This window comes from Denticeps clupeoides, chromosome 8, assembly GCF_900700375.1.
Source record: "Denticeps clupeoides chromosome 8, fDenClu1.1, whole genome shotgun sequence".
Lineage (NCBI taxonomy): Eukaryota > Metazoa > Chordata > Actinopteri > Clupeiformes > Denticipitidae > Denticeps > Denticeps clupeoides.
In genome coordinates, this window is record NC_041714.1 from 22,968,018 (window position 1) to 22,994,103 (window position 26,086).

General features: G+C 48.6%; 1 protein-coding gene across 3 annotated transcripts; it reads right to left on the minus strand.

The window, feature by feature from the left end:
* Nucleotides 1-1,559: 1,559 nt before the first annotated feature.
* skap1 (src kinase associated phosphoprotein 1) lies at nucleotides 1,560-24,728 on the minus strand. Of its 3 annotated transcripts, none has more exons than XR_003750601.1 (13): nucleotides 24,459-24,728; nucleotides 23,959-24,064; nucleotides 21,979-22,004; nucleotides 21,676-21,792; nucleotides 9,256-9,336; nucleotides 9,085-9,168; nucleotides 8,577-8,701; nucleotides 8,410-8,473; nucleotides 7,538-7,786; nucleotides 4,918-4,968; nucleotides 4,255-4,364; nucleotides 2,930-3,303; nucleotides 1,560-1,903 (listed from the first exon to the last, which is right to left on the minus strand). XR_003750601.1 is itself a non-coding variant. In XM_028990002.1 (12 exons), the coding sequence occupies exons 1-12, from the start codon at nucleotides 24,496-24,498 to the stop codon at nucleotides 1,811-1,813; spliced, it is 1,149 nt and encodes a 382-aa protein (XP_028845835.1). In that variant the 5' UTR covers nucleotides 24,499-24,728; the 3' UTR covers nucleotides 1,560-1,810. The 3 variants fall into 3 exon arrangements, 1 of the variants encoding a protein (XP_028845835.1); XR_003750600.1 differs by having other exon boundaries at nucleotides 4,918-4,971; XM_028990002.1 differs by lacking the exon at nucleotides 2,930-3,303 and having other exon boundaries at nucleotides 4,918-4,971.
* Between the last annotated feature and the right edge of the window lie 1,358 nt (nucleotides 24,729-26,086).

Genomic DNA, 26,086 nt, shown 5'->3' on the forward strand with positions numbered 1-26,086 from the left:
GGATGGTAATGCTTTACCACATCATGGCAGAATTGTCACAGGTGCCTCATATGGTCTGGTCTTTAATGTCCCCTGACCTGAACACCACAGAGCACGTCTGGGACCAGTTAAAGCAGAGACTGAATGATCGTACCCCACCCTCACATGACCTGGCAGAACTTGTGGAAGAGTGGGACACATTGCCTGTCACGTCCCCGTCTAGGGGTTGGGAAACGTGGCAACAACGGAGAGGGACGTATGAGGCGGGAATACATGCGTACCGGGCCCAAGTGGAATATTGTGCTTTTATTTACAGTGAGAAGTGAACAACCAACCAAAACCGAGAGTTTGGAGAGTAGAACACCGTACTGCGTGTGCTGTGCAGGAAGATCGATGAGAAGGAGTACATCAGTCTGAAGATCATCGTTATGGAAGATTTTAAGAACAAATATTCAAATTGCAATTCAATTGGCAATGAACAATGTAATGTTCAATCAGACTGAACCTGGCGGGTTCCTTTTCTGTCCGAATCCAAGCAAAATTCAGGTTGGTATCGGTGACACTGATCCGATACTGACACTTTATTCAAAAACTAAAATCTAAATAAAGAGAGAAAAGGTTCCGACACCAGTGATAACATTCAAACAATTTGCAATTCAGTGGTTTGTGAGTCTTTTAATACCGTAAACCTGCATCCAACAGGAAGTTTGAAGCTGGATAAAAAGATTATTTTTCCCTAGAGGTGACGTTACATGACAAACTTACCACCACGTTCCACAGAAAACGCGCTCCCCGAAGGACAGGAGCTGGGCGTCGCCCGTGAGAGCAGGAGGAAGATTTTACACACAAACACAGACACACACACAACACACCACACATACACCACACATAAACACACGCACACAGACACGTAAAAGAATTTCTGGAAATGGACGTGCATGTATGTGTAGAGGATATAGGGGTGCTAAGTTTGTGGAAACACTAAACACCTTACAAACTCCCGTTTCCTGCGTGACGGAGAGCGCCCATATTTCCTTCAAGCAGGGTAATACTGGTGTGTTTTTGGTGTTACTGGTGTTATATGTAGGGTGGGAACCTGGTAAAAGGGTAAAATATCTTTGGGGTTTTTTGCTAGTCCCCTCAGTAAAGGTTCAGCCTCGTTTGTGTCTGGGCTGATTAAAAGGGAGCCCCATTTCTGTTCGGGGGTTCTGAGAAGAGGTGTACTGCCCTGTCATGCTGTCGACATCTTTGTCTGGTTATTGTTGCCCTCTTGCTTGTGATTTTTATTATCTTTCTTTGCTTATTTATTCGTTTTTTTGGCGCTCCCTGGTTTCCTGGCAGTCCAGCCGTGTGCTGCTGGTGTTTTCCCACACGCACCATCACAGTCCAGTGGACATCAGCCGGTCGCCCACAGTGACATTATTAATATTTTAACAAATATATTGTGAATGGCTGGAATGTTCTTTTCAACCCATTAAAAGAATTGTAGAATTGTGATCCTCTTTTGTTGCTGTATGGGCAGGAGAACATCTCCTTCGTGCTCACAGTGAGGTGTACGTGGAAAAGTGCTTCACATTTACTAATGTTTTTACAAATATCTTTATTTCAACCCATTATTTACACAAAGGATGCCTTGAGGTGACTGTAACAGCTGCAAATAATCAATCCATTTTCAAAAAGTTATAATTAAAAGACCAGTTTTATAAATTCTCAGTAACCGGAGTTTTGTCTCCATAACGGAAGTTGTCGTCGGCGTCCTGACAATTAAAATGTTAATGTGGAGGGTGAGTGTTCCTCTGCAGCCACGATGGAGTTGTGGGTTCCATACCGATCAGATGATGTAAGCGGGATGCAGGAACTCTTTGGGTACGATGCCGATGCTGCCATCCAGTTCCCCCACCCACCAGCCGTAGATGTTATATTCCTGCAACGCACAAACCGAAAGCTGTCAGGGTGCGCGAGGACAAGGAGGGGACCGAGGACGGCTCTGTTGACCTCTTGCTGAACCCTCTCTACTTCCCCATTGGAGAAATGAGGATGCGGGCGGGTGGGGCCAACAAACAAGAGCCGCGTGTTACCATGACAACATCCGCAGTGAAGCTGAGCTATCATTTATTTCCCATTCCTGGGGTGTGCATGTGTGTGATAATGACGGAGAAAAATATTATTTCTAGAAAAAACTGTAAACACAGCGTCTCAACAAACAAAATGCACATTTGTGATAAGATTGTGAGTAGAATTGGAAACAGAAGTAGAAAAGAGTGATATTTGTAATCTATTTAATTTAGTTGTAGGGGGGATGAGACGGGAGAGAGGGCGGCGGGGGGCTGATGTGTTGGCTGCAGCGCCGGGTTCAGTGGCGGGGCAATGAGACACTTCCTGCGCTCCATCACACACAGACAGCGCCGCCACCCGCTACAGCACAGCTCACAGCTGTCGAATTTGCATCTGTGTGTGTGTGTGTGTGTGTGTGTGTGAATGGCTGTTAGTAGAAGTAGAAGAAGTAGAAATGAGGTGGAGTGAAAGGCAGAGAGATGGAAACACCACTCTGTCGTTTACCATGTATCTCCACCCAGCAAAACACACACAAACACACACACACACACACACACCATCCTCCTGAATTTACGTTTAAACCCAGTTAAACTGGAGTCCTGATTCTCCAGCAGCCACATGCCTACAAATAAACTCATTTATTCACGTTTGCCTGTTTGTTTCAACTCATAAATATTACATACGATGTGTCATACTCGAACCCCCTCCCAAGCACACATTCCGTGTTCCTTCTAATAAAACGGTAAAACTGCTGGAAGCTGTCGCCGTGGAGACGCTCGGAGGGGAAGGGGCGGTAAAAGTTCGCTGGGGATTACTGATGGCTCTTTAACTGAACAGCCATTCGAAGGCGAGTGTGTGTGCGGCCGAGGGGCTGTAATGATGGCTGTTTACGTACCCGCTCATTTATAATAATTAGGCAGAGTGGCCATGGGGGCCGGCCTTTTGCGGCGCTCCGGGTGATTGGCTGTGGCTGAATAATGGCCGACTGTAGTTGACCGCCAGGTGACCGCGTGCCTTCCCCACGACCCCAGAACCCGAGTCTGATGGGTCTCTGCTCTACTGGGTGTCTATGGCAGGGTGAAGGGTGGGGGTGAGGACCACCCCTGCTGTGGTGCGAGGGGCGGGGGGAGAAACGCCCTGCGATGGTGGCGGTGACGCCGCCATCATCGGAGATGTGCAGACAGGCGGCAGCCACCAGGGGTCAGGAGTGTCCGTCCGGGCCCTCAGCTCAGCTTGTGTCTTGAGGGGCCTGGTGCTCTCACACTCCAGCTACAGAGACAAGGGACATGGAGGAGTTCAGCTTACATCTCCTGTCCCATAAATCTCCACCGTCCCATTCCAGGATTTTACCGAAATTCCTCAGAGGTCATGAGGAATGCGGTCTCCGACCCCGGGGCCGGGCACCCTGGTCCCACAAGGACATAAATCAGAAGCGCTGGAATGCAGGGGGCCACAACAATAGACAGAAAATGAGTGTGAGCTTATGTGAAGTGGACAACACACACACACACACAGCCAAACAAGTTAGATGAGCTCTGCCTAGACATACACACTAGGTATTCAGGTACACACACACTGGCCGTGTCTGTGCAGATACAGTGGAGTGTGTGAATGTGTGTGTGGGAAAATGGCCGAATAGTGTTGATGTTTGACCACAGTGCGCTGATCGTTCAACATAATAAAAGTTTTTTATTTCCTCTGTTTTCCACACATTGGCAGACAGCCTGCACAGTGAAATACCGACCTTGGCGCTAACATGAGCGGAACACACACACACACACACACACACACACTCCACATAAATCCCCGCACACTCCTGAGGGTGTGTTAGAGTCAACACTGGGCATAATTACAAGGTGATAAAACGTGTAAAGTGTTCTGTGAATGGGCCTGCGGAAGAGTTATTTTTTTAAAGCTGCTGCATGATGGACCACTGAGGAGCGGCCAATCAAAATGCCAGATTCAATTGGTGCTTCACTCACTTGTTCTGTGGGCAGATTATAAAAAGCTGCATCATCAGTCATTATTGATCCCCATTTACTGTAAGGGGCTAGTGCTCTAGCAGTGTGTGTGTTTGTGCGAGTGTGTATCAGGAATGATGAGTGTGTGGGAAGGCGGCTATTGACTGGTTGTGAATGCATGCATGTTTTGATCTGTGTGCATGTGTGTACACATGCGTGTATGAGTGAGTGTGTGTGTGTGTGTGTGTTCAGCCCTCACCTTGCTGATAATGTAGATAACATCTCCCCGTTGGAAGGAAAGTTCATCTTGATACTCTGCCTCGCAGTCCCACAGACCTTGGTAGTAGTTGGTGTAATCAGGAGAGCCGGCTGTGGATTCACACACACACACGAAGGGAAAGTGAAAGTGAAGTGACCGTCATTGTGAATTACAGAGAGAGGTAGTGAAGTGATCGTGGATCATGAATAACATGGATTATGATCATGAATAACTTCTTAATGCTTTTTTGCAAAGCAAACAGGCCACACAGACCTTGTTTCCTTTTGTTTCCTTTCCTTTCCTTTCCTTTCATTTCCTTTCCTTTACTTTACTTTACTTTACTTTACTTTACTTGGCAGACCATTTTATCCAAAGCGACTTGTTTTTTTACAGTCAACTTTAGTAAAAAATTATTTTCCACGTAAAGCAAAGCTAATTATTCTACCATGAAGCATTATTTGCCTGGTAACCATTTTAAACTAATCTGCTGGCTAAAATGAGACGCATTAGAATTAAACCAGTTGCTATGCATATTTTAAAGAGGAATCAGTTGATGGATGAATGTAGAAGTCTTCCGATGAAAGTGAGAAACCGGCATTTGAGTGGCTTAAGATGCTTCAATCGCTCACTGCACTGCATTATGGGTAGGGTGGCTAAACTCACCTGCTTTCAAACTGCTTTCTGATGCATCCTCTCCAGCCTCTGAGAAGTCATCTTCTAGTAAAAACGAAAAGGAATTTAATCACCAGAGGTTAGGGCGGTAGGAGCCTGGTGGGTGTAAACCAGAAGACAGCAAAGTTCCACTCACTACCATCATGTCCCTGAGCAGGACACTTAACCCTGTGTGTCTCCAGGGGGACTGTCCCTGTAACTACTGCGTGTAAGACACTCTGGATTATCTGATTTTCTAAACCTCCCCCTATTTATCACATACACACACACACACACACACACACACTTGTCTATGAAATTGTATTTTTAATCTTTCTGCACACACATCATATCCTGCAGCGAGTGTGTGCTGCCGGGCATGGACATGTGGGCGGGGCACCATAGCGTCTGTCAGGTGACAGCGATACGCCTTGTTCCCATACACACATCCATCCTCGCCCTGTCAGCTTGCCGATAAAACCGCGACCTAGTAACCCAAGACTTCCCAGTGCTCACCAGCCTCGGGCTTCCAGTAAAGCCCTGAAAAAGACAGCCGATCAAGTGCAATCAGAAACAGAAACATCTTCTGAATGGTGCACCTCATACAAGATACTTCCAGAAATGTGGGCTCCAACAAAACCACATTTTCACGTAGGCTCTCACAGAACTCAATCCTGATAGGAAAACTTTAAATGGATCCAGCCCAACTCGACCATGTCTATCCCCACTATGCTCTCGATCCACACACTGAAGCTGGAGCAGTAAACTGTAAACTGAAGAATGGAAGGCAAGAAATGAAATGTCCTCACTGTGAGAGAAGCTCAATATCTACAGCAGAACAGGTTCTCTATCAAGTTCAGCATGGATTTAATTCAATTTTCCACTCAGTGCCCTGGAGGCATCTGTGAAGGCATCACTCCCACCACCAACAACAGCTTAGGCACATTCAGTAATGAGTTCATCAGAACAGCTGATCTCTCAGTGACCAGAGGTCCATTATCAAGACAACTCTGACATCACAACTGATGAGTAAGGTAAGGTGACCACGGAAGTGTGGTTGCATCTCAGCACCTTCACTCCTATAAAGGAAATCTCAGCAGCTTTGTTAGGGTGGGAAGGAAGAAAGGGGAAAGGATGAAGACGGATGGAGAGAATGAAAGAAATAGATGGACGGATGATGAAAGGCAGGGAGAGAAAGTGAGAGCGCTGGTCATCTGATAGCCCATCTGTGGCCCTGGTCTGTCCCCACCACATGGCACAGTGTCCCTCTTTGGAGAGTAATGCCTCAGTCCCGCCTGCTTCCACCCGTTAAGTGCTACGGGGGCATTTGTGCGACTGTATCTTGATTGATCTGCTCCCGATAGACGGGGTGATTGATGCAGGTGCTTCTGCTTGCTGTTTGTCCTGAATCAAGAATTGTCCACAAATCAAAGCCGTTCTGTAATACAGTGTACAGTGGAGTACAGTACAATACAGCTGAGTCCATCAGAGTATAGTAAACCGCGGTCAATACAGCAGAACACAGTGTGTGTAGTATAGTGTAGCGTGCAGGATAATACAGAAAAGTAGTCTTATATTATAGAGTGGTATAGTACCGTAGAACTATGCACAATGGATTATAGTATTCTAGAGTTTAGTACAGTGCAGTAGAGTACTATAGACTACTGCTGGGTACTCTAGAACACATTATATTTAGAGCACTGTATTGTACTATGATAGTACAATGTAGTAAAGTATTGTATAATACTGTATTGTGCTGTAGTGTAAAACCGAGTACTGTTCAGTACTTCAGAGTATTGTATAGTACTGAAAAGTACTGTAACCTGCAGTATAGTACTTTAATATACTTTACAGTACTGTAGAGTACTTTAGGCATAGACCAGTATTGTATAGTACTGTAGAGTGCTGTGTACTACACAACACTGTAACACTCTTTGGAGTGTTGTGTAATACTGAATAGTACGGTAGAATGCAGTACAGTACTGAAGTGTACTACACAACACCGTAGCACTCTTTGGAGTGTTGTGTAATACTGAAGAGTACGGTAGAATGCAGTAAAGTACTGTAGTGTACTACTCAACACCGTAGCACTCTTTGGAGTGTTGTGTAATACTGAAGAGTACGGTAGAATGCAGTAAAGTACTGTAGTGTACTACACAACACAGTAGCCCTCTTTGGAGTGTTGTGTAATACTGAAAAGTACGGTAGAATGCAGAACAAAGTGTAGTGATTGTCACATGTGATACACAGCAGCACAGCACACGGTGCACACAGTGAAATTTGTCCTCTGCATTTAACCATCACCCTGAGTGAGCAGTGGGCACCATGACAGGCGCCCGGGGAGCAGTGTGTGGGGACGGTGCTTTGCTCAGTGGCACCTCAGTGGCACCTTGATGGATCGGGATTCGAACCGGCAACCTTCTGATTACGGGGCCACTTCCTTAACCGCTAGGCCACCACTGCCCCAGTACAGTACTGAAGTGTACTACACAACACCGTAGCAGTCTTTGGAGTGTTGTGTAGTACTGAAGAGTACGGTAGAATGCAGTACAGTACTGTAGTGAACTACACACATTGAATTTGTGTCCTTGCCTTCTAAAAATGTGCACATTAAGAGGATTTGCTGGCATACCTGGCAACTCCTCATATATGTCCTCCTCCACATCACCATCCCACTCCTCCATATCTTCAGGAGGTGCGACTGTGAGAGGGGTAGTAGCAGGCGAGGCTGAGGAGGCCGACATAAGGGCAGAAGCTGGAGGTGGAGGTGGAGGTGGAGGTGGAGGTGTGGCGACATGATCAACGTCATCGTACGTCTCTTCTTCCTCATCCACCTCCTCCTCTTCATCGTCATCTACTGGGATGAAGCTGGAGCTCAAATCTGTTGTGGTGAGCAACACATTTACATTAAGCAACCTGAGCTTGAGCCTAACCGCATGTAAATAAGATGAAATGAACAGGCCACAAATTATATTAAATCAGATCTCAGAGCTTCAAACATGAATTATGAGGTTATCTCCAGGCATCCCACCCCCTGCTGACCCAGTGCTAGAAATTCGAACCCCAGATGAGAGAACTCATATTAACAGGCGTTTTCGCTAGAATGCGTCTCGTGTTTTTCTGTCGGTGTGAGAAGGATGGCAGGACGGCCTCGGTTCTACAGCCGGAGCTGCAACGGCTCTCGGAGATGAAGCGCGTCTGTGATTGGCAGAGACACGCCCGCAGCCTGGCACACATCAGCAGCCTGAAGGATGGCCGGAGAGCCTCCCAATCAATTTCCCGTAAAGGAGCGCGCGAGGGAAGGCCGCGGCCGTGGCGGGAGCGCTGACGCGGCGCATGAGGAGGTCTGCGGCCCCACCGATTGGCCGGGAGCGTAACGGAGATTTCTGAGAATCTGCTCAACTGATACGGGGACGCTGCGCGCAGCCCACACTACTGATTAGTGCAACGCTGCATCTACGGCTGCCGCTCAGATGGTTTGGGCATAATTGGATTGAAGTTTACCCTTGAGGACGAAATTGATCTGGTCCACCCACTCCCGGGCCTCTCGGGGGCTGCTGGCAGTGAACTGTGAAGGACACGTCACCATTAGAACAGGACTGCAACATGTTCACCGCAGACCATCCTTCACCCAGACGTCAAGCGCGGCTGGAATTCCCACGGAGCAGCACCTGGTAGGAACGTCTCCCTGGAGCCGACAGCTCGAAGCAGGCGTTCTTCTTGGAGTCCTTGCGAAGGTTGGGCACCAACTCCGCCTTGTAGCCGTTGATGTAGAAGGAACCTTTCTGCTGCTTGTCTGCAGGAAGACAAGAAATATCAAAATATCAGATTTTCAGGATGGAATTTCACAAGCTAATATTACTCAGGCCCCTCAAATCTCCACATCCTGACCACATCCAAACTTTAACACGTGCAAACACATATCATTACCAGACGCCCTTATCCAGAGCGACTTACAGTCAGTAGTTACAGGGACAGTCCCCCCCTGGAGACACTCAGGGTTAAGTGTCCTGCTCAGGGACATGATGGTAGTAAGTGGGGTTTGAACCTGGGTCTTCTGGTTCACAGGCGAGTGTGTTACCCGCTAGGCTACTACCAGCCTGTCATAATTTAAGATTTTTCAGTCTGACGTTTGATAAAAAGTGAAAACTGCGGATGTGCTTCAGCCAGGAAACTCACCCTTTTCACTCCCAAAATAGTAGAATATGGTGTTCTTCAGAACACACCACCTCCTCTGCCACTCCATTCTGAGGAAACTGTGATCTGTGAAACAGCAGGAACTTTAAATTGTTCTTCATTGTTCTCCAGAGCCTCGAGAACAGCAGCGCTGTGCTTCATCACCGTTCTCACCTCGACGCTTCTTCTCCAGGTAACCCTGCTTCAGGATGCTGCCCAGATCCTGCACCGCCACCCTGGGAATCTCTTCGAAGTCTATGAGGGACAAATTGACTCTGGATAAGCACATTTATTCATACATCTATCGGCTGCTCTTCTCCAGATCTTCTTCATGCCAGTTCCAGCATCAGCCTCCTTGGGGTGAGTGGGCACAGGGGTGGCCTAGAGGTGGCCTAGCGGGTAAGGAAGCGGCCCCGTAATCTGAAGGTTGTGGGTTCGAATCCCAAACCGCCAAGGTTCCACTGAGATCCCTTGATGAAGGTCCCGTCCCCACACACTGCTCCCCGCCTGTCATGGTGGCCACTGCTCACCAAGGCTGAGGGTTAAATACAGAGGACACGTGTCACCGTGTCACCATGTGCTGTGTCTCACAATGACAATCACAATAACAATGACTCTCTGTTTAGGTGTTGAACCACAAGCAGCAAACCTCATCCTGATGTTCCCACATAAAGGGACTGTGGTCAGAAAACAGAACCTGCTGTATTTGTCGCTCACAGTTCAGGTGTGTGTGTGTGTGTGTGTGTGTGTGTGTGTTTGTTCTGTCTCATTAATTGCATTCTGCTGTTGACCCAACATCCCTGCAGAGTCAGAGAGGAATGATCCAGTCCAGCAGTTATCCTGACCCCCGGTATGAACCCATCACTCCCACACGTCATCACACACCCCGTACCGCTCTGCAGTCTCATTCGTCTGAAAAACCAGAGCTGCTTAATGGCTCCTGAGAAATAAAACAAACCCAGGAGATCTGGGACAGGGACACACACACACACACACACACACATCTGTAGAAATGCATTAACTCTGCAGAGTTCTGATCCTCCTGTTTCGTTTTTCCTCCACAGGGTAGCAGCCTAACCTAAACCTTCTCATCAGGAAGGGCCGGAAAACAGCATGCGTAGTCCCGCCCCTCCAAATGAACGCTGTGTTCTTATAGGTCAAAAGATTACCACGTCTCACTTAAATCCAATCAGCACAGACATTTCCTGCCCAACAGCCAGTCCCATTTGTCCAGTCGTCTCCTTCTCAGCATGCGGCCAGGGACAGATGAGGGGAAGACTAATGAGGACATTTTTTTAGACCGCCATCTGCGCCACAAACTCAACTGTTCCCAACACAGAGACCGGGGAACCCAGCGCTGAAACCATCAGCGCAGAATCAATGTTCTGAGTCCTGCTGATGCGTTTTTGTTCTGTGGAAAGTCGCCGCTGCTCTTTGTGTTCGATAATGAGTGGCGGCGCAGCAGGGACACGGCAGACAGTGATGGGTGGAGCTGGAACAACATGCGGCATGCAGGGCCACGTTCATCAACAGCAGAACTGGACACTCACTCAACATCCTCCCATGGACACACAGTTGTCCAGCCACAGACATGCCTAACACAACCAACAGTCTCGCAGAGGCACCCGATACACACACATCGGGGTGTCCCGAGTCACATGGTCTTCCTTCAGGTTTGATTTCTATTGCACCCGATCACCAGGGTCTAAAGTAAAAAAAAATAACAATAGCAGGGGTGAGGAGGCAGAGCTAAAAGTGCCAGTGAGGAAACCGTAATTTCCTCAGAGTGTCTGCGCTGTGGCCCCTCCCTCTGCATCTGTCATTGTTAGGCAGAGATAACCTGAGACTGAACCCACTAGAGGGGGTCAGGCAGGGGTCACCCACAGGCTGGAGAGAGGCAGAAGAGGAAAGAGAGAAGCCAAGAAGAGAATCCACAGTTATTGCTGCATCTCCACCCGACACAACAGTGATGAACCCATTTCTCCTCATTAGTGGAGCCACCAGAGGGAGACAGAAGGTGAGACTTCAGACAGACCGAGAGGGGAGAGTGAGACAGAACCAGTACCGGAAGAAAGAGGCAAAAATCATCTGAAAAGACTACGGCGCGACCCAGTAACATCCAAGACTACGGCCCGGCCCAGTAACCGACCAAGACTACGGCGCGACCCAGTAACCGACCAAGACTACGGCGCGGCCCAGTAACATCCAAGACTACGGCGGGACCCAGTAACATCCAAGACTACGGCCCGGCCCAGTAACCGACCAGGACTATGGCCCGGCCCAGTAACCGACCAAGACTACGGCCCGGCCCAGTAACCGACCAAGACTACGGCGCGACCCAGTAACCGACCAGGACTACGGCCCGGCCCAGTAACCGACCAAGACTACGGCCCGGCCCAGTAACCGACCAAGACTACGGCTCGGCCCAGTAACCGACCAAGACTACGGCCCGGCCCAGTAACCGACCAAGACTACGGCGCGACCCAGTACCCGACCAAGACTACGGCCCGGCCCAGTAACCGACCAAGACTACGGCGCGACCCAGTAACTGACCAAGACTACGGCCCGGCCCAGTAACCGACCAAGACTACGGCCCGGCCCAGTAACCGACCAGGACTATGGCCCGGCCCAGTAACCAACCAAGACTACGGCCCGGCCCAGTAACCGACCAGGACTACGGCCCGGCCCAGTAACCGACCAAGACTACGGCCCGGCCCAGTAACCGACCAGGACTACGGCCCGGCCCAGTAACCGACCAAGACTACGGCGCGACCCAGTACCCAACCAAGACTACGGCCCGGCCCAGTAACCGACCAAGACTACGGCCCGGCCCAGTAACCGACCAAGACTACGGCCCGGCCCAGTAACCGACCAGGACTACGGCCCGGCCCAGTAACCGACCAAGACTACGGCCCGGCCCAGTAACCGACCAAGACTACGGCGCGACCCAGTACCCGACCAAGACTACGGCCCGGCCCAGTAACCGACCAAGACTACGGCCCGGCCCAGTAACCCACCAGGACTACGGCCCGGCCCAGTAACCGACCAAGACTACGGCCCGGCCCAGTAACCGACCAGGACTACGGCCCGGCCCAGTAACCGACCAAGACTACGGCGCAACCTAGTAACATCCAAGACTACGGCCCGGCCCAGTAACCGACCAGGACTATGGCCCGGCCCAGTAACCGACCAAGACTAGGGCGCGACCCAGTACCCAACCAAGACTACGGCGGGACCCAGTAACCGACCAAGACTATGGCGCGACCCAGTAACAACCAAGACTACGGCCCGGCCCAGTAACCGACCAGGACTATGGCCCGGCCCAGTAACCGACCAAGACTAGGGCGCGACCCAGTACCCAACCAAGACTACGGCCCGGCCCAGTAACCGACCAAGACTATGGCGCGACCCAGTAACATCCAAGACTACGGCCCGGCCCAGTAACAGACCAAGACTACGGCCCGGCCCAGTAACCGACCAAGACTACGGCCCGGCCCAGTAACCGACCAAGACTATGGCGCGACCCAGTAACCGACCAAGACTACGGCCCGGCCCAGTAACAACCAAGACTATGGCGCGACCCAGTAACAACCAAGACTACGGCGCGACACAGTACCCAACCAAGACTATGGCCCGGCCCAGTAACCGACCAAGACTACGGCGCGACCCAGTACCCAACCAAGACTACGGCGCGGCCCAGTAACCAACCAAGACTACGGCCCGGCCCAGTAACCGACCAAGACTATGGCGCGACCCAGTAACAACCAAGACTACGGCGCGACCCAGTAACATCCAAGACTACGGCCCGGCCCAGTAACCGACCAGGACTATGGCCCGGCCCAGTAACCGACCAAGACTAGGGCGCGACCCAGTACCCAACCAAGACTACGGCCCGGCCCAGTAACCGACCAAGACTACGGCGCGACCCAGTAACAACCAAGACTACGGCGCGACCCAGTAACATCCAAGACTACGGCCCGGCCCAGTAACCGACCAAGACTACGGCGCGACCCAGTAACCGACCAAGACTACGGCCCGGCCCAGTAACAACCAAGACTATGGCGCGACCCAGTAACAACCAAGACTACGGCGCGACACAGTACCCAACCAAGACTATGGCCCGGCCCAGTAACCGACCAAGACTACGGAGCGACCCAGTACCCAACCAAGACTACGGCGCGGCCCAGTAACCAACCAAGACTACGGCCCGGCCCAGTAACCGACCAAGACTATGGCGCGACCCAGTAACAACCAAGACTACGGCCCAATAACCAACCAAGACTATGGCCCGGCCCAGTAACCGACCAAGACTACGGCGTGACCCAGTACCCAACCAAGACTACGGCGCGGCCCAGTAACCGACCAAGACTACGGCCCAATAACCAACCAAGACTATGGCCCGGCCCAGTAACCGACCAAGACTACGGCGCGACCCAGTACCCAACCAAGACTACGGCCCGGCCCAGTAACCGACCAAGACTATGGCGCGACCCAGTAACAACCAAGACTACGGCCCGGCCCAGTAACCGACCAAGACTACGGCGCGACCCAGTAACAACCAAGACTACGGCGCGACCCAGTAACATCCAAGACTACGGCCCGGCCCAGTAACCGACCAAGACTACGGCGCGACCCAGTAACCGACCAAGACTACGGCCCGGCCCAGTAACAACCAAGACTATGGCGCGACCCAGTAACAACCAAGACTACGGCGCGACACAGTACCCAACCAAGACTATGGCCCGGCCCAGTAACCGACCAAGACTACGGAGCGACCCAGTACCCAACCAAGACTACGGCGCGGCCCAGTAACCAACCAAGACTACGGCCCGGCCCAGTAACCGACCAAGACTATGGCGCGACCCAGTAACAACCAAGACTACGGCCCAATAACCAACCAAGACTACGGCCCGGCCCAGTAACCAACCAAGACTACGGCCCGGCCCAGTAACCGACCAAGACTACGGCCCGGCCCAGTAACCGACCAAGACTACGGCGCAACCCAGTAACATCCAAGACTACGGCCCGGCCCAGTAACCGACCAGGACTATGGCCCGGCCCAGTAACCGACCAAGACTAGGGCGCGACCCAGTACCCAACCAAGACTACGGCCCGGCCCAGTAACCGACCAAGACTACGGAGCGACCCAGTACCCAACCAAGACTACGGCGCGACCCAGTAACAACCAAGACTACGGCGCGACCCAGTAACATCCAAGACTACGGCCCGGCCCAGTAACCGACCAAGACTATGGCGCGACCCAGTAACCGACCAAGACTATGGCGCGACCCAGTAACCGACCAAGACTATGGCGCGACCCAGTAACAACCAAGACTACGGCGCGACCCAGTAACATCCAAGACTACGGCCCGGCCCAGTAACCGACCAAGACTACGGCGCGACCCAGTACCCAACCAAGACTACGGCGCGGCCCAGTAACCAACCAAGACTACGGCCCGGCCCAGTAACCGACCAAGACTATGGCGCGACCCAGTAACAACCAAGACTACGGCCCAATAACCAACCAAGACTATGGCCCGGCCCAGTAACCGACCAAGACTACGGCGTGACCCAGTACCCAACCAAGACTACGGCGCGGCCCAGTAACCGACCAAGACTACGGCCCAATAACCAACCAAGACTATGGCCCGGCCCAGTAACCGACCAAGACTACGGCGCGACCCAGTACCCAACCAAGGCTACGGCCCGGCCCAGTAACCGACCAAGACTATGGCGCGACCCAGTAACAACCAAGACTACGGCCCGGCCCAGTAACCGACCAAGACTACGGCGCGACCCAGTAACAACCAAGACTACGGCGCGACCCAGTAACATCCAAGACTACGGCCCGGCCCAGTAACCGACCAAGACTACGGCGCGACCCAGTAACCGACCAAGACTACGGCCCGGCCCAGTAACAACCAAGACTATGGCGCGACCCAGTAACAACCAAGACTACGGCGCGACACAGTACCCAACCAAGACTATGGCCCGGCCCAGTAACCGACCAAGACTACGGAGCGACCCAGTACCCAACCAAGACTACGGCGCGGCCCAGTAACCAACCAAGACTACGGCCCGGCCCAGTAACCGACCAAGACTATGGCGCGACCCAGTAACAACCAAGACTACGGCCCAATAACCAACCAAGACTATGGCCCGGCCCAGTAACCAACCAAGACTACGGCCCGGCCCAGTAACCGACCAAGACTACGGCCCGGCCCAGTAACCGACCAAGACTACGGCCCGGCCCAGTAACCGACCAAGACTACGGCGCAACCCAGTAACATCCAAGACTACGGCCCGGCCCAGTAACCGACCAGGACTATGGCCCGGCCCAGTAACCGACCAAGACTAGGGCGCGACCCAGTACCCAACCAAGACTACGGCCCGGCCCAGTAACCGACCAAGACTACGGAGCGACCCAGTACCCAACCAAGACTACGGCGCGACCCAGTAACAACCAAGACTACGGCGCGACCCAGTAACATCCAAGACTACGGCCCGGCCCAGTAACCGACCAAGACTATGGCGCGACCCAGTAACCGACCAAGACTATGGCGCGACCCAGTAACAACCAAGACTACGGCGCGACCCAGTAACATCCAAGACTACGGCCCGGCCCAGTAACCGACCAAGACTACGGCGCGACCCAGTACCCAACCAAGACTACGGCGTGGCCCAGTAACCAACCAAGACTACGGCCCGGCCCAGTAACCGACCAAGACTATGGCGCGGCCCAGTAACCGACCAAGACTATGGCGCGACCCAGTAACCGACCAAGACTATGGCGCGACCCAGTAACAACCAAGACTACGGCGCGACCCAGTAACATCCAAGACTACGGCCCGGCCCAGTAACAACCAAGACTACGGCGCGACACAGTACCCAACCAAGACTATGGCCCGGCCCAGTAACCGACCAAGACTACGGCGCGACCCAGTACCCAACCAAGACTACGGCGCGGCCCAGTAACCAACCAAGACTACGGCCCGGCCCAGTAACCGACCAAGACTACGGCGCGACCCAGTACCCAACCAAGACTACGGCGCGGCCCAGTAACCGACGAAGACTATGGCGCAGTTCAGTAAACAACCAAGATTACGGTGCGGTCCAGTACCAACCCAGTACCAGTAACGAACCAAGACAACCCGACTCAGGCTGCTGTGTGGGAACCTCAGAGAAGGAGAACCAGCTGATGACAGAATTTACGATGAGACACGGAGCAGCTGAGGAGAAGAAAGCTGAATGGATGCCTGATGGACGTGAAGTTTAAGGCGGCTGATTTACAGCCCCATTCAGACACAGTACCGCTACCAAAAAACCTTCACCAACACACACCTATACACACACAAACTAGAAGAAATTGATACGATGCAAAATCTGAAATCATGTCTGCTGAGACCACACACATACAGACAACCATACTTCTCTGTAGGAATAATAAGGAAAACATTTCACCACTAAGTGTGTGTGTGTGTGTGTGTGTGTGTGTCTTGTTTGTGTGTCTAGTTTGTGTAGTTAGAAAACCTAGACAAATCACAATAAGTATTTATTGCTGAAAACGTGCAGAGCATATTTATTTATTTTTAATGTGTTTACCAAGAGTGAGGTTGTGGTTGAAGTTTATTGTCATATGTACAAAGTACAGCGTACAGAGCACAATGAAATTCTTACTTGAAAACCTCTCCCACGTAGACAGAACATGGAACATGATACATAGAAGACAAAGTGCAGCAGCAATAAATAATAAGTCACAGAAAGATTAAATGTTTCATGAAATGTTTCATTTAAATAGCAGACGGCATGATGTTTTTTTCTCAAACGAAAATTATACAAAAATTAATTACAAAATAAAAAATATGAAAGTAAAGTAAAATCCTTCTGCACTGTAAAAGCGAGAATATAAATCTAATATATCTATTAACCAATAATACATTTTGATGACCATCCATTGATCATCCGTTTTGTGCTAAAATTATCAAAGATGATAAATCCGCGGACTGAAGAGGAAATTACACGATTAAGGTTTCAGACTTTAATTACTTCGGAATTAACAATAATAACGGATAATCATATTTTTACAATTGTGAAGAATAAAATACATTTATTAACCAATAATACATTATGATCACCTACATTTGTGCTAAATTTATCTACGAAAATAAATCCGCGGACTTAAAAAGAAAATGACACAATGAAGATTTCTGGTTTTAATAGACTTAATAATTTCTGAATGAACAGTAATAACGGATAATCGTGTTTATTCAACTGAGGCGAATTGGAGAATTAAAATAATAAATAGAAAACTAAAAAATACCATCGAAACGAAACCACACAATACATAATAAATATAAAGAACATACCAGATTTTAATTGTTCCAGGAGAACTGACTGAATAAATGTTGTAATGTTGAATATTTTAAGAAACATGGTATCAGTAAAAAGAAACCCGCGAAACGTGAGTTATCTGGCCGCGCTGCAGTTTAAACGGACCTGGGAACTGGTCGCAGATCAGTTTGTCACCGGCGTTATTTCTGCAGTATGAAGGAATTCTGAAAGGCAGTAAACTGGCCTGAGATCAGTTCCAGATTTCTGAAGGAGCAAAATAAATTCCCAATCCAACCGCCAGGTGGCGACCTCGGAATTCCGCCAAAGTCCATCGGGGACGAGCAGGAAACAAAACGAGCAGAAAACAAAGCCCGTTTCCAGAAACACATGTTCATAAAATAAAATGTATAACCGCCAAAAATCAATAATCGAAAGCCGGCCGCGCTTAATTAATTCATCAGATTAAATTAAAAACTACCAGCGCACAAATTATATTTTTCGCAATGTAATAACTGCGATAATAATTGTTATTACCACTTAGAAATAATTACCACTTATTATACTTGTTATTAACACTAGTAATAACGGATTGATGTGATTATAATGTTAACTGGAAATATGTAGATGGATTTTATTCCCTTCAGAACGCGTGATATTAAATTGAAGGTGAAATCGGCAGAACCGCTTTTATCGAATGGCGCATTAAACGCAGAAAGATTCGGGTTTAAGCGGAAAACCTAAATCTTCTTTTATTTTCACTTTCTGTTCTCATATTGCAGTGAATTCGTGTTGAGGATGCAGTAAACCGATCTTTAATACATAATTAATCGAGTTAATGCACTCATCTCTCCCGCATTTCATATCATTTCAGCATTTTCAACTAAATAAAAATAGGGCAGCTAAATAAGAATAGTTTTATGAATAATATTATTATTATGTATTATGAGACTGTGTTATGAGATTATGAATGTGCAAATTGTCCATGATTTATACTGGACGTTCTAGTGTAACGTGGATTTAAAAAAAAAAACACTGAAACACGATCATTTGAATAAAATAATTTGTAAATTTTTGTTATGGCTGGCTTACATTACGTGGCTTTAGGTTTTCGTGTCTGTATGAAGGGCTGCATGTAAGCTCAGTGTACAACAGTAATGTGTTACAATCTGAACGATCATTAAATATGAATATGTTTACAGCCTCTACAAAACGATGGCTTCAAATGGAAATAAATCAAAGCCGCGTTCTGTAAATGAAAAGGAAAGACGTGTGTGTGTGTGTGTGTGTGTGTGTGTGTGTGCCGGTGTGCCACCTTGTTTTATGTGCTGTGTGGGCGGGGCACGGTGAGGTGAAGATTCTCCTGAATGAACAATTCAAAGTTTCCTTCAGCACGAAGGAACGACAGCAGCAGGACGAGAGAATCGCGGATCTGAGCAGCTAATGATGGACAAAAACCGTACCTTCCCTCTGTAGTCCCGCACGACCCTGCTGAACAGTAAACCACCAATCAATCGATCAATCAATTTATCAAGGCATCAATCAATCCACAAAAACACTGCAGATCACATGTTCATCAGGGGCAAAAAATGTACAGTTGTATTCTGAATTCGGTGTTCACTGGAAGAAAAAAGAAATGTGTTGGTGCTACACACCTGTACACACACACAGACACACACAGACACACACACAGAAAGAGCTACGAAGCCTCCATCCATTTCAGTTGGAAGGCAGCGAGGCCGTCTGGTCTTTGCACTGAAACTTCATTAATCTCAAGAAATGGAATCCTGCGGAGGTAAAAAATCAAATCCTCATTTGCAGATGGTTGTGGGGGTGGCGTGTGTGTGTGTGTGTGTGTGTGTGTTGCGTGGTGGTACCTGGGAAGGCTGACCTCTGGATGAACCCACCGCACTGCATAATTTTGCTATTTGTCTGTGATACAGTCAGTCAGCGGCGGCGATTACGCCATGCGAATTTCCAACAGCCTCACGCACGCAGGGAAAAGTCCCTGAGACGAAACCGGAATTTTAAAAGTTCACGTTCGATTTGCTCATCGCAGGACCGCAGTGGGAAGAGAGGGACGTGATGAAGGGAGGAGGAAAAACATCAGCATCTGCTGCAGTGCTGCTGCAGCCTCTGGGACCGACGTGAACTTTTGAACCCGGGGAGAGGCTGGGACATGCAGACTGCTGGAGTCTAATAACACATCCTCTCCAATTCATCACCACACGGCACCTTCTCATTCATACTCCACCAGACATCTGCAGGAGACACGTTTATGCAGAGAGAAGTGCGCCCAAAATTCCTTAAAGGTCTCGGTTTAGGCCGGGCTGAAGCAAATATTACGAATATCGCTTTACTTCTATATATAATCAAAAATTTTATAATAATATAATATTCACACGTGTGAAAAGCACAGTGACATTATGGGTGAAATGTATGTTTCTTCATCAGCTCTTTCTACAACAAAAAGCATATGAATAAAAAAAAAAAAAAGACTTGACGGAATTTGGGCATTTTAAAATCTAGAAAAATATATTGTTCACAATATCTGGAGTGTATGATGAGATGTATTTTTTCTTTTAATGAAATCATTATATGGTATCCCCCCCCCCGATTATAAGGCTTCCAAAGCTTTTTAAAAATGGCCATAATATAAAAATGAATATTTCTCACGAGACCACGGTGGATCAGCGCAGAAGACACTGAGCAAGAACAGTCCAAACCTCCACATCGCCATGGCAACATCGCTCTAGACAGTTCAGGGGTCAGACGGGTCACCCACTGACAGCACAGAACCCCAGGGGTCAAAAGTTTGCATTAGGGAGGACATAAGAGTCAAGAGAGTGGAGGTCCAAGTGTGTTTACATCAGCTGACCGCTCCGCCCTCACCAGGGACACAAGCTCTTCACAGACCACTTCAAAGGTCAGAGGTCACGCGAGGTGCATGCCACACAACTTCCTGAAACAGTTACAGGTGCATTACCGCACGTCTTATTAATGCTTAACTGGCCACAACGCAGGAAGCCAATCAAATTCTCCCACCAATTAATTTAATACCCGCTGATCCGCCAGGGAATCAAATTTACATTTCGATTCGCTCATTTGCAAATGAGATGCAAAAAAACTGATAAGATTCCGGCGATCTCTGTTTCATCAGACACTGTACATGAGATCAACACACACAAACACACAATCTGTGGAGCGTTTCCTCTTCGTCTCGGGTGGGCAAGGGCGAAGGCGCGGTGGGGTCATCTGCCTGGCAGCAGGGTGAAGCGCCGGTCACATTAGCATACAGACAGCAGCGCGCACAATGGAGGCCCATCTGTCCCTGCAGCCATTACAAATATGGTGTCAAACTCCGCTGCAGGGACCAGCAGTCAGCGCGAGCCAATCCAATCACAGCGGGCCCGCCCACCTTCCAGCCAGCCAAGAGAGAGAGAGAGAGAGAGAGAGAGAGAGAGAGAGAGAGAGAGAGAGGAGAGGATGGGAGAGAGAGAGGGAGGAGCGAGTAGAGAGGACAGGAGAGAGAGAGAGATAGGAGAGAGAGAAAGAGAGAATGAGGATAGAGAGGGGTGACGGAGAGAAGACGAGGGAGGGAGAGGCGAGAGAGAGAGAGAGAGAGAGGGAGAGAGAGAGAGAGAGAGAGGGAGGGAGAGAGAGAGAGGGAGAGAGAGGAGAGAGAGAGAGAGAGAGAGAGCGCAGTTCGCCCTCGCGCTCTGCAACAGAAATAAAACTGGGCCGGGCCGACGTTAACAAGGAAAAAAGCAGCTTCGTGGCTGGTCCAGCGGCCCTACAATGACCTTTGACCTGCACCACTGATGATGAACTGGGGCTCTGAGTGACGAGAAGTAAAAGAAGCTTCAGAAATGTGAAGAATGCCACTGACCACGCCCACAGCACCACGCCCCAAATCTTCAACAAATCAAGTAGCACAGAGTGCAATTATAAAGCATTCTCTCTCTCTCACACACACACACAAACACACACACTCGCATATACACAACTGAACTGCTGAAGTACTACAGTCACATTTCTCAGCATGAACTTTGAACTTTGGATCACAGGGGGGTTCCAGCAGTATTCCCATGATGTCAGCACAACCCATTCTGGCCAGTAGACAGACGACCAACTCAACACCAGCAGAACCATGGGAGCCCAGCAGGGGGCGATCAGCTACTGAAATCTGGGACATTATACTGCAGCTCCCATTTCAGTCACACACACACACACACACACACACACACACCACCCCGGGTTACTCACTCTCAGCTGCTCCCTCCTCCTGGCAGTCCGAGGCGATGGAGAGATCATCAGACGCAGCAGAGTGTCCAATGCTGGGACTCTGGTTGTCATCGGAACTGTCCTCATGTCCCGAATCGGCTGTGGCCCGCAGGGGCGTGTCCCATCCCCCACAGGAAGTAGAGAGGAGAGGGGACAGGGCGGTGAGCACACAGGAAGTGATAAGACATTTTCCCAGTGTGGACAGTGAGGAAGACCATGGAAACATCACGCACAGCAACACACCACAAATGACCGTCACGTCACAGGGAAGAGGACATTACTCACATCTGAATGGAAACTCCTGCGGATTTCTGTGAAAAAAAAAAGTTAAAATGAGAAAAAAATTTTTTTAGGGTGTAGGGTTTAATATAATATTAAACGTAGGGTTTATAATAATATTAGAATTAATAATAATTATAATGATTATTACAAGGCGCTCTGGATAAGAGCAACTGCCAAATGCCATAAATGAAAGTGTAAAGAATTATAATGATGAACCAGCCACATTAAAACAATTCATAAAACTGTTTGGTATAAATAATCTTGGTTAATAATCGTTTTTAAATAATATTCTACTGTCCATTTTGGGGAAAAGTGATGACATTTGTAGGAAGGAGGATGGATGGATGAAAGAGAAAATGAAAAATACGTAGGGAAATAAAAAACCTTTACCTACGTTTGGTACAGTGTGCTCATCCTTCGTTCAGAATTTACATTTACATTTAGAGTATTTACCAGACGTCCTTATCCAGAGTGACTTACAGTCAGTAGTTACAGGGACAGTCCCCCCCTGGGGACACAGTCAGGGTTAAGTGTCCTGCTCAGGGACACGATGGTAGTAAGTGGGGTTTGAACCTGGGTCTTCTGGTTCATAGATGAGTGTGTTACCCACTAGGCTACTACCACCCTGGAATTAATTTTTTAAACCATCAAACGGAATTTATTCCGTTTGATAGTTTTATGTAAGTAGACATTGTCAAACGTAGTGAAATGTAGTTACAACATATTTATTACTTTTTTATGCATTTAAAATATATATATATAGGTGTGTGTATAATTTTTTTAATGGTTGTTTTTTTATTTTGCTATATATTTAATATAAAATTATTGTTTTTATGAAAACAGTTTTGATTGTTTTTATGTAAAACATTGCCCCACAGTTTTGTGTACTTAGTATGAATAGTTGAAATGTACTGAAATAAAGTGTTTATTATAGGATACCAAGGTCTTTAAAGGCCCAGCATCTTAAAAACATAGCAGCAGGTAACCAGCCAATGACTGTTGAGGCAAATTCATGGAATGACCCAGAATAAGAAAGGAAAGCTGACAGGCTGCAAGACAAGCTGAGCTTCTGCTTCTGCTTCCGTCGCACTGCCCACAAACCCACAACGGTGCAGCGTGCAGCACATAACTTCCTGCCTGTGCATCTCACACCCCTCCATCACCTGCTCCTACATCGCAAACTAAGCAGGCCATCACGCCTCCATGGACAGCAGCGATAGAATCGGTTTTAAAAGCCTGTTTTCAGTCAGAAGAGAAAGAGAGAGAGAGAGGTTTTTACAAAGTGAAGAAGAACCAACGTTGTAATAGTTGGCCTGCTGAAACAGAGACAGTGTGTGTCTGACGTGATTCGGTGATTCATGGTATGACCAGAAACGCGTGAAGTATGAATCATATTCCATGAAACCACAGTAGCCTGACTCTACGCTTGGAATCGTAGGCAGGAATTTAGGTGGCGCCACAGAACGCAGCCAGATACCTCATATTATGCTGATCGTAAAAGGACATGGAGGACGTGGAGGACGCAGACTCATCTTTTACAGCATTACCTTTAAAAACGCACCCTGTTGGCTTGCCGTAGTGGAGGGACGGGCATCTCTGTGTCCTCATAGGAAAGTCACGTATCAGTGTGGGGAGCAGTGTGTGGGGACGGTGCTTTGCTCAGTGGCACCTCAGTGGCACCTTGGCGGCTCTGGATTCGAACCGACAACCTTCTGATTACGGGCCACTTCCTTAACCGCTAGGCCACCACTGCCCCTCCGCTAAGCCACCGCTGTTACTACCACACGTGGTAACAGTGGTAACAACTAAATTTAAGAAACCAGCTACTTTTTAGAAGCCCTTTTTTTCTTCCTCCGTTTGTGGTGCCCACTGGATGGATGGCGCTCTGAGCACATGCCATGGGCCTTCAATACCAAGACCAGAAACATCTCCATCTTCCGTGAGGAAACAGGAATGTCATTTTAGGGGATCGTCTGTGCGTACCTCAGGTGGACAACCCGAAAGTTCTGCAGCAAGATTTTCCGGGTCTCGCTGGCATGACTGCTGAGTTTTTCGCTGTGAAGGATGCTGGACACAAAGTACTCGCAGTCTGGAAAACACAACATCAGTCATGAAAGCGATGATGAACGATGAAAAGCACCGGGGTTTACCAGGAGAACGAGCCAGACTGGAAGGTCCTGCAGCCGTGTGGAGATGCTGAACTCACAGACGCACGCATTATCCAACATGCAAATGTTGAAGTTCACAACATGCAAATTCCTCCATCGTTCAGTTCCACAAAAACCGGCAAAACTTGCCAATAAAGTTGCATTTGGAAGCAAAATCTCACACGCTGAAGGCGCATGAGTACTGATGATGATCCAGAGAGAACGTTAAGGGGTGCATTTTTTAAAAAGCGGGGACTCACATGACCACCAGATTACGGTTCTGCGCTCATCTACACATGATAGAAATTCGAAATGAATTATGCGGCAAAAAAATACCTTCCAGCAGACGCCTGATATCTTCTGAGACGCTCACCATACCGCTTCCTCTTCAAAACTTCAGCTTGATGGCACCACAGGTTTTAACCCCTCCCTCACCTCCACTGGTGACAGAGAGAGAGAGAGAGATAGCACCTGAAGACTCAAAATGAAACTGTGTGTGGAGCAAAATCTCCAGTTTCGACTGATTTAGCCCAGAAGGAGAGACTATAACAGTCCTGAGCTGCATTAGGCTCTGTAAACCATCCAGACACGCCCAGTAAAACCAGGCGGATGATATCATGGCCACTGATCAGCAGGAAGTAAAGCTGGGTGACTTCACACTATGAAAATGAGAAGATGGGAGGCAGCAGAAGCCCTGTGATGCACCACAGACGTCCCACAGTGAAGGGTTAGTGTGGACAGTGGCTGAGTGATGCTACGTCCACGGCGAACACATCCTGACGACTGAGAAAATAATAAAATCCATAAAATCTATATGGAGTCCAAAGGCTGTAATAGCTTTCACAACACCAACATGTAGCACCTTCAGATGCACAGGACCATCCATCTTCTCCAACCATTGCGTTACCAGTACGCCACCAACACACTGTAACAACACAGCGAGATGAGCATTCAGTGGGAAGAACAAAAGCCCAATACTAATTCCAGTAGAACCCCTCAAGAACATAAATCTCACTGCAGAATTTCTACTTATGCTGAAATACATCAAGTTCAACCACACTGAATTCCAGCAGCACCCCAAAATATTCGTAGTAAAGAAAGCATGAAGGAAGATGAACAAGCACTTGTATTTACATCTCGTCCAGATCTGCACAAATTCTTAATCCAAAAGGTGCAAGTTGTACAGCGCTGTTCAACCGTCCTTCATGTTTTAGGTCTGGGATTAGTAGTAGTTGCACCGTACGCATCACTGGGGTTTGGTAAAAAGGATGGGATGGTTGGTAGCCCTATGCTGACTAGTACTGGGAGGGGGAGGTCGGTTCATCCACCTGTCGGGACCACGCCCGGGTTACGTGCACTTAGACGTGCCGTTTGTTGCGTTTTATGTGGCATGTGAATGAGCAAGAGGAACACAGCATTTGACTCCCGGACAACAGGGGGCGCTGCTCAACAAGAGCAGCAATAATTTCGCTGTATGACATTCCAAAAAACGAGAAAAAACTTGATTAGCTGGGTCCTCTCCATCATGCAGCGTTTTTAGAGATGTAAATTAGATTAAATTACTTGTTCGTGCTAAGTCTGTAGATCAGTGTACCAACACTGTCTTATTTGCCGTATTTGCCTCTGTACCTGGTATAAGAGGCTTAATATGAACATCTTTCATCCCTTGAGGTCTGATAAAATGGTTTTAGGAGAGGACTCCTGAGAATATAGTTTTCCACCAGGCCTCATAAATATGACAAATCTGGAGGATTTTAAATGAGAGGCATATGGATGATACAATTGAAAAAAAAAATTCGATTTGACAAGTAATTTTTTTATCTGAGTAATGTCCAGCCTTAGTCCGTTTTCTCTTTCCGGTCTTGGCCATGTCTTGGTCTTGTTTTAGGCGATCTTGACTACAACACTGTTTTGTTGACTTGCCATAGTGGCATCATCGGACATTTACGTATCATTATTATTTC